Here is a 9,140-nt window from a genome sequence, read left to right as displayed (position 1 = left end):
AGATGCTATTTTGAGCAGTACATTCTTATTGGATTTAACCATCCAATTGTAGTTAGTGTGACTCTCGTTTTGTGTTTGAGTAGTGAGCTCTAGGCACTTGGCCTTTTTGCATGTCCAGACCCCATTTGTATACACTTACTATCTGCAGTAGTATCATTTGATTGTGGGTAAGGTTTCCCACCATGGTTTTTCCCCTTACAGGGTTTCCATGTACAAATATTGGTGTTATGTGTTGTGGATGACTTTGTCTTTTTGTTTCATGCATTAATCTTTACCGGTATTGCAATTATCTGATAAAAATGTCCACCAGTATAACAAACTCTTTTACCAGTATTAAGCAGAAAGTTGATTAAGTTGTTTTTGGTTTAAATTCATTTGACACCTGATTCACACCCCCCCCCCCTCTCAGTTGTCTATGGGACCTAATAATTGGTATCAGAGCATAGTCCTCTTTTTGCAGAAGTTTAACAACTTCAGGAGATCCAATGTCTACTAACTACTTCAGGAAGGATAGTCCTAAACTTGATGGAACCAACTATGGCATATGGAAGATCAAGAATGGAGACACATCTAAATTGCATTGGAAATGACATCTGGAATGTTACCAAGAATTGTTATACTGCTCCTACTCCTGGTCAGCCTAATCCACCTACTTTGGGAAAAGATGAGGAAAATGATTGCAAAGCAAGAGAAGCACTTTTGAACGCATTATCTGATTAGCAAATCATGGGATTATCAAATAGGTCTACTACTAAAGCTATTTGGGATCATTTGGAAACATTGAATGAAGGAAATTCCACAGCCAAAATTGCAAAACTTGAGAGCTTTCGGGTCAGGTATGAACATCTGAAAATGGAAGAAGATGAAAGGATTTTTGTTTTTATGGAAAGAGTAAATGAAATTGTCTTCGGTATTAAATGTTGTGGAGGAACCTTAAGTGAGGATGAAATTATTTCAAATTTTTTAAGAGGATTGCCACCGGCATATAAAATGAAGGTTACTGCTATAAATCAGTTAAGAACAATGCCTAATACATCAATAACTAGGGATACATTGATTGGAAAACTTTCAGCCTTTGAAATTGAGGAATTTGGTCTTGTTGCTACTATAAAGACAAATTTAGCCTTTAAAGCATCTACATCATCTACACCATCATTTGACAAGTCTGATTGGAAAGCCTTTTATGCAAGAGAACTTGAAGAAAGTAGGAAAGAAAATGAAGAACTTGAAGAACTTGAAGCACTATTTGCAAAGAAAATGCCTAAAGGTCCAGTTGGAAGTAAGTATGAAGGTAAAGCACCCTTTAAATGTTTTAACTGCAATACGATTGGTCATATGGCTTCAAGATGCCCTGATAGACATGCTAGACTAAGAGAAGAAGCTAGAAGAACATACAAGACTAGCCCTAAATATCAGAGATACAGATTTAAGAAGAATAAAGACAAATCTTGTTGATGAAGGAGTGACTGATGATTCTGATGAGGATCCGACAGACAATGGATGGGTTTTTGTTGGTATAACAGAAGATCAACCGCCACCTACTGCTCAACCAGTAGAGTAGGCCTTGGCAGCTAAAATTAAAGTAAAGGATGAGTGGATCATTGATTCAGGATGCTCACATCATATGATAGGAGATAAAGGTAAATTCTTGAACTTTCAAGAATACAATGGAGGCTTAGTAAGATTTGGAGATGACAAAGCTTATTTGATCAAAGGTAAGGGTACAATATCTCTTGATGGTAAGCATAATACTGACAATGTTTACTATGTTGAAGGTTTAAGGCATAATCTTTTGAGTGTTGGTCAATTAGTTGAGAAAGGATTTCAGTTACAATTCAAAAATGGAAAATGCAAAATCATGAATAGAACTCATTTAGAAATTGCAACCGGTAATCAGACTAGAGGTAATATCTTTCATTTTAATAATAGTGAAAAGACATGCTTGATTGCACATATTGATGAAAGTTGGCTATGGCATAAGAGACTCAGTCATGTAAACTTTGATTGCATGGTAAAAATCAGTACTACTAAGGCAGTTAGAGATTAACCTAACATTGTCAAATCTCACAATACAGTATGTAAGGAATGTCAATTTGGAAAACAAGTTAGAGCTAGTTTCAAAAGTATTCCAGAAAAATCCAATAATGGTCTTGATTTAATTCATACTGATTTATGTGGTCCAGCTAGAACTAGAAGCTTAAAAGGTGATAGATATTTCATGTTAATCATTGATGACTATTCTAGAATGTGTTGGGTTACTTTTCACAGAGAAAAATCAGAAGCACTTGGAAAGTTTAAACTATTCAAAGCAATGGTTGAAAATGAAACCGGTAAGAAAATAAAATAATTAAGATCAGATCAGGGAGGAGAATTTACGTCTAAGGAATTTAATGCATTCTATGAAGTGAATGGAATCAGAAGACAGCTATCAGCACCTTGGACACCACAACAAAATGGAGTTGCTGAAAGGAAAAACAAAACTATCTTGGATGCAGCTAGAATTATGTTATTAAAAGCAAATCTACCACATGTATATTGGAGAGAGGTAGTAAGTACAGCGGTGTATACATTCGACAAAGTTCACATCAAAGGTGAAACCGGTAAGACCCCTCATGAACTATGGTTTGGTATTACTCCTACTCTTAAATATTTCAGAATATTTGGAAGTAAATGTTATATTAGAAGAGATGAGTATATTGGGAAATTTGATCCTAGAAGTGATGAAGGAATATTTCTTGGTTATTCGTCTAAGAGTAAGGCATATAGATGTTTTAACAAAAGATTGCAGAAAATTGTTGAGAGTACAAATGTGAAGATTGATGAACAATTCAAAGGAACTTCAAGGTATATAGACTCTGAAATGGCAATAGAAATTTTGACAAATGAACCTACACTAAACCCACCTGTACAGAATGAAGATCTAGTTACCCCAGTATCATCTGAAAATTACACTGTAACTGAAGAACAACAGCAAACAAAGACACCTTGGTTTGTAAGACTGAATCATTCCGAAGATCAGATAATTGGAAACAAGTATAAAGGAGCTATGACAAGAGGAAGATTGGAAAATGAAGAGGTATGTCTTATTTCTCAAATTGAACCATCATTAGTAAATGAGGCATGTGAAGATAAATATTGGACTAAAGCTATGGAAGAAGAATTAGAACAAATTGAGAAGAATAACACTTGGACATTAGTTCCCTGGCCTAAAGATAAAAATGTAATTGGAACCAAATGGGTATTCAGAAAAAAACTTAATGAAGATGGAAAGGTTATCAGAAATAAAGCAAGACTAGTGTGTAAGAGATATTCTTAGAAAGAAGGAATTGATTATAATGAGACTTTTGCACCGGTAGCCAGAATTGAGGCAGTCAGATTGTTTTTGTCTTTTGCAGCACACAAGAACTACAAAGTATATCAAATGGATATTAAATGTGCATTTTTGAATGGAGATCTTCGAGAAGAAGTTTGCATTCAACAACCTGGTGGATTTTCTTTGACAGATAACAAAGATATGGTTTGTAGGTTAAGAAAAGCTTTGTATGGATTGAAACAAGCTCCAAGACCTTAGTATGCAAGATTGGATAAGTATCTTTTGAAAATCGGTTTTTTCTAAAGGTAATGCAGACAACAACTTATATTATACAGTGACTAATGATGACATCTTGGTTATAGAAGTTTTTGTTCATGATATAATCTTTGGAGGAGAAGATGGATTATGGAAAGAATTTTCTATTAAAATGCAGCAAGAATTTGAAATGTCTATGATTGGAGAAATAAAATTATTTTTAGGATTGCAAATTTCTCAGACTGATAAAGGTATATTCTTGAGTCAATCTAAGTACTTAAAAGAGTTAATAAAGAAATTTGGGATGGAGAACTCTAAACCGGTAAGCACACCTATGACTACAAATGACAAATTATCACTAAGAGATGAATCTACACCTATTAATCCAACTAGATACAAATCTATGATAGGAGGTTTACTGTATTTGACACAAACCAGACCTGATATTATGAATGCAGTATGTATTGTTTCAAGATTTCAGAGTAATCCTAGAGATAATCATAAATCAGCAGTAAAAAGGATTTTTCGGTACTTACAAGGCACTATAAATCTTGGATTATTATGGTATCCTAGAGATGAAAACTTTGAATTATGCGCATACATAGATGCAAATTGGGTAGGAGATGTGTATGATAGAAAAAGAACCACCGGCGGAGCATTCTTTCTTGGAAACAAACTAGTTTCTTGGTTGAGTAAGAAACAAAGTTATACATCTTTATCAACAACAGAATCAAAATATGTTGCAGCAGCAACTAACTGTACACAGGTATTATGGCTTAAGCAATTGTTGAAGGACATAAAGGTAAAATGCAAGGAACCTATAACTATCTATTGTGATAACACTGCAGCAATTGATATATCTAAGAATTCGGTACTACACTCTAAAACAAAACATGTTTCCATCAAACTGAATTTTCTAAGGGAAAATGTTGAAGCAAAAGAAATAAAACTGGTTTATGTGAATACTAAAGAGCAGATTGCAGCTATTTTCACTAAACCTTTGCCTAAGGAAACTTTTGAATATCTTAGAGATCAGCTTGGGGTCATACCCCCATCGGTAGATACTTAGAGAGTTGATATTTGTCATCAACTGACAGAATTAACAGAGAAATATTTTACTCCAGCTTTGATGAGGAAGCTACTTCTCAGGAGGAGTAGTTGGTATACTAAATTGGTTGGTATTTTGTATATGCACTTGGTTTTGTAATAACTTAACCTAGTCTTTTTTGAGGCAATTTCCTAGGTGGGCATTTCTCGACATCAACACATGCAAAGAAAATGGCCGTATTACTTAACCTAGTCTTTTCTGAGGCAATTTCATTCAACATTTCCAGATTGGGCGAAATGGAGAAGGAACTCGAGATAGTGATAGGGCACTTACCTTCCTCACCGGATCTTTCTTTGCCAGGAGCCTTAAAAAATTGCGCGTTAGGGTTGACTCCATTTGCAGGCGGGGAGACGGTTTCAGCGAAAGATTTTTTTGGTGGAGATTTAGATTGATCTGCAGATTTAGGACCATTAATGGCACCGCCATCCGATTCTGACTCCATAGGAAGCCAAAGGTTAAGTCGCACGAGCGACCAGGTTGGTGGGGCGAGTTGCAAATTAAATGAAGTGCAGTATTAAATTTGCAAACAGAAGGAAAGAAAAGAACGAAAAAAAAATAGCAGTGGAGAGGAGTTTCAAACCGGGTGGAGGAGTATTAACCCCTCCACAAAGATGCCGAGGTGTCCACATCACCACAGTTGCCTCGAACAGCTCATAGACAACCAGACTTAGTGCTCGCAAGCCCCGAGGTTCGCAAATGTCAGATTCGCAATTGCTGAGTTTGCAGACCCCATCTTTTTTGCAGACCTCAGTTTGGCGCGTAGACTTTGATGCAATTTTTTGCACTAATTTCTCGCCTGCCCCCTATCCATTATGTATTTTTTTGTGCCCATCTTATCTAATGGTTTTTCTTTGATTGCTATTCCTTCCATCTCTCAGTGATTGATATTTTCTGCTTAATCTCCTCGCAGAGCCTTTTCGTCCAGTTCGCACTTTTGCCCTTCTCGCAGAGCATTTTACATCATCGCAGTTGTATATCAAACAAAATTTGTCGCTGCACACTTTCTTTGTGATCGGAACTGAAGTCTGCGTGTGCTGCTATAGACGCTGACAGCCTCGCCTTTGCTACGTTGACATCCTCACCTTCACTACTGGTTCTGCACCATTCGATTCTTCTCTCCTATCGAAATGTTCTTAATTATATAAATTAAATTAATATCAACTTAATATATAAACTACTATTAATAATATAGAGTTAAAAAGTATATATAAAAAAATATTAACTTTTACTAAAAAAAAAGTTATAATAAAAAATTTATTAAAGAAATTATGTAAACTACTAAAGAATTTTTTTTCAAAACTATAAGCAAAATGTTTTAAAGAGGGGGCTAGCCCACCAGCATTTTATCGGGCCCCCCATTCACCCCGTGATGTCAACACTTACCCATTTTATTTGCTCTCCACTTTTTGAATCGCACGTGTTGGGCGGTAACTTTAGGAACACTGGGATTTCATCTCCATAAAACATATCAAACAACGATTAATACATATTTAATACTTTTTTATATACATTCAAAGAAGAAGCGATGTTTTTTTATATAGGGACTATTAGAGTTATATTATTTATATTTAAATAATTTTTAACATTAACTTAGTAATACTTAATATTATTAAATAATTAAATTTATTCTTTAATTTTAGGTTTTAGAAAATACTTATTAATTAATTATTTATAAATTATATTTTTTTTATTTAGTAAGAATAATTGATATTTTACAAAAAATAATTTTAAAAAATCATAAGAATTAATTTTAGTTGTTTTAAATTTTTTTAAATAATTAAAAATTATAAAAAAAAATAATTTAAACTGTAAATATTATTAAATTATTAATTTAAATAACATGATTAATAGAGGTATAATAAAATTAATACCTAAAGAGGGAGACAAAACTATTATCAAAAATTGGAGGCCAATCACTCTCTTAAATGTATCTTATAAAATACATGCTAAAATCTTGGCTCGCAGGCTGGAAACCATACTGCCTAAATTTGTTAGCTCTACCCAGACAGGATTTATTAAAGGAAGATATATCCTGGAAAACCTTATAACCAGTTGGGAAGCTATGAACTGGGCGAAGTCTTCCAATCAGGATGCTGTGATACTTCTCCTAGATTTCGAGAAAGCGTATGATAGAATAGAATGGAGCTTTATTGACATTATGCTTATGGCTTTTGGTTTCCCTGTCCTATTCTGCAATTTTATCAAGATTCTACTAAAAGATGCTATGGCTCAAATTGATATAAATGGGTCTCTCTCTGATCCCTTCTCCCTAACCAGATCTATAAGACAGGGTTGTCCACTTGCCCCTGCTCTCTTTGTGATTGCCTCTGAAGCTTTATCTTTCATCATCACTGACAATACTCTCTCCCCGGCTGTCAAAGGTATCACATTGCCCATAAATGAAGAGCTGAACATATGTCAATTCGCTGATGATACCATTTTATTTGTTAAATTGGAAGATTTAAACTTTTGTCACCTTAAAAAAAAACTTGATCTCTTCTGCTCAATCTCCGGAGCTAAACTGTCTCAGGCCAAGTGTATTTGTCTTGGCTGGGTCGAACATCCTCCGGATTGGTTTATGCAATATGGTTTTCTGTGGGGAGGCCCCAACAATATAGTCCATTACCTGGGTATCCCCTTTGCTGTTGAACCTTCGCTTAAGGACATGTGGCTCTGGATCAAGTCAAAAATCACAAAAAAACTCAATAGCTGGTACAACAAAACTCTGTTGCTCGCTGGTAGACTCCAAGTTTGTCAAAAAATTTTATCATCTTATAACATTTACTATGCCTCGGCATGGATGTTTAACAATTACCAAATTGTGGAAATTCAGAAGGCCATTAGGAACTTCCTATGGTCTGATGGTAAAGGCAACAAAAAACTTCACGCGGTAAAATGGGATTGGTGCAGAACTGATAAAATTTTTGGGGGATTAGGTCTGAAGGACCTCAAACTCCAAGGCATCGCTCTGGCCTCCAAATGGGTCTCTCACTGTGTTGATGGTGAAGAACCATGGAAGGTGCTTATTCGAAACAATATTTTAAGAGGCTACCCCAAGAAGGCTAAATCTTGGAAAAATCTCCCATTTGCTGATATTTTATTCGGTAAATTTACCTCTATTGTACATGGATCTGCGGTTTTTAAAACCATATGGAAAGCTTGGGAGGATTCGAGACATTATATTACGGATAACCTCTTCTACACAGGTAACCTTCTTCATGGTGAGAGGTCCATCTGGTGGAATCTGTTTCTCCAGGGGAAGCCGCTTGCCCTGACTCAAGGATGCTCGGCTAAAATTTGGAATAGATTAGGTATTTCCACCTTCATCAATTTATTTGAGAATGACTGTCTGATTAAGTGGGATGAATTAAGAATCAAGTACAATCTTCCTGCTGCTCATAAAAAAACATATAACATGATTACTAGAGCTTGCACCAATATACCTTCAATATGTCTCATAGACTCGCATAGATTTATAAACAGTAAATGGCCGGATGGAACTGTGCTGTGTAAAACAAAAGCTAAAAATGTGTACAATACCATGAATAACAATCAGGAGATTATTAAGCATGTCAATACTTGCTGGTATGCCTCACTGGATACGAAGCAATGGAATAAAATTTTTAATCGAAACTGGAAATCCTACATCGATCCCAAGATCAAATGTTTTAAATGGCTTATTTTGATCAATAGGCTTCCTATCAGCAGTTACTTGGTCCCTAATGATCTCTATAAGCTTTGTAACAGACAGGAATCTTACAGGCATATTTTCTTTGAATGTAAATTTGCTCAGAAGGTGTGGGCTCTGTGTGGAGTAACTTATCCCAAGTACATTGATATTTTAGAAATACTAACTGGATATATTCATGGTCTCAAAAATGATTCTAATATTTTATGGTTTATTATCTCGTCTAACATCTTGTGGCAATTATGGAAGTGTAGGAATGAAGAAAGGTTTCAAGGCGTGCATAGATCTCTTACTGAGTTATTCTTAAAACTCACCCTTTTGAAAATTTCTTCGCAGGTCTGTATCACTATGATGATCGAGAAGGAGAAATTGAGCAGATTCCTCAAGATGGGTCACTCTGCTATGTTCATTTTTGAAATGAAAGACGGTTACAACTATCGTAACCACATGAACAATATGGTCCTATTCAACAAAACGGTGAAAAAACTACACAAAGAAATCATCAAGAATAAGAATGCGACCGATGATCAGATAAAAATGATAGCCCAAATTCAAGCCAACAAAAGCATCGCTTGGATGGAAGGTCCGCTTGGATGGACCGCTTGGATGGAACAATATGAAGACCTGTTACATTAAACCTTTGTATATGTTAATTATCATTTTGTAATACTGTCTCTGTATGGTGTATTGGTGTAACTTTTGCTTAGCATACTCGGTTTTGTTTTCTCTCTGTGTGAGGCATGCCTCTGGAGTTGAAAAACTTGAGATTCCTTTTC

The 9,140-nt window shown here is 35.3% G+C and overlaps 1 protein-coding gene across 1 annotated transcript; it reads left to right on the top strand.

Moving 5' to 3' along the window:
- The first annotated feature begins 6,738 nt into the window (after positions 1-6,738).
- Positions 6,739-8,780, top strand: LOC131875743 (uncharacterized). Its single transcript, XM_059220385.1, has 2 exons — positions 6,739-8,545; positions 8,701-8,780. Exons 1-2 carry the CDS (start codon positions 6,739-6,741, stop codon positions 8,778-8,780), a joined length of 1,887 nt encoding a protein of 628 aa, XP_059076368.1.
- Positions 8,781-9,140: the final 360 nt, after the last annotated feature.

Source organism: Cryptomeria japonica, chromosome 5 (genome assembly GCF_030272615.1).
Source record: "Cryptomeria japonica chromosome 5, Sugi_1.0, whole genome shotgun sequence".
NCBI lineage: Eukaryota > Viridiplantae > Streptophyta > Pinopsida > Cupressales > Cupressaceae > Cryptomeria > Cryptomeria japonica.
The sequence above is the reverse complement of the archived record's forward strand: the minus strand, read 5'-3'. Positions and strand labels throughout refer to the sequence as shown.

Bases quoted from the DNA above. Each gene is read 5' to 3' on its own strand.
- LOC131875743 (XM_059220385.1), top strand. From the start codon at position 6,739: ATGAACTGGGCGAAGTCTTCCAATCAGGATGCTGTGATACTTCTCCTA. The intron at 8,546-8,700 runs GTCTCAAAAATG...ATTTCTTCGCAG, and splicing joins ACTAACTGGATATATTCATG to GTCTGTATCACTATGATGAT.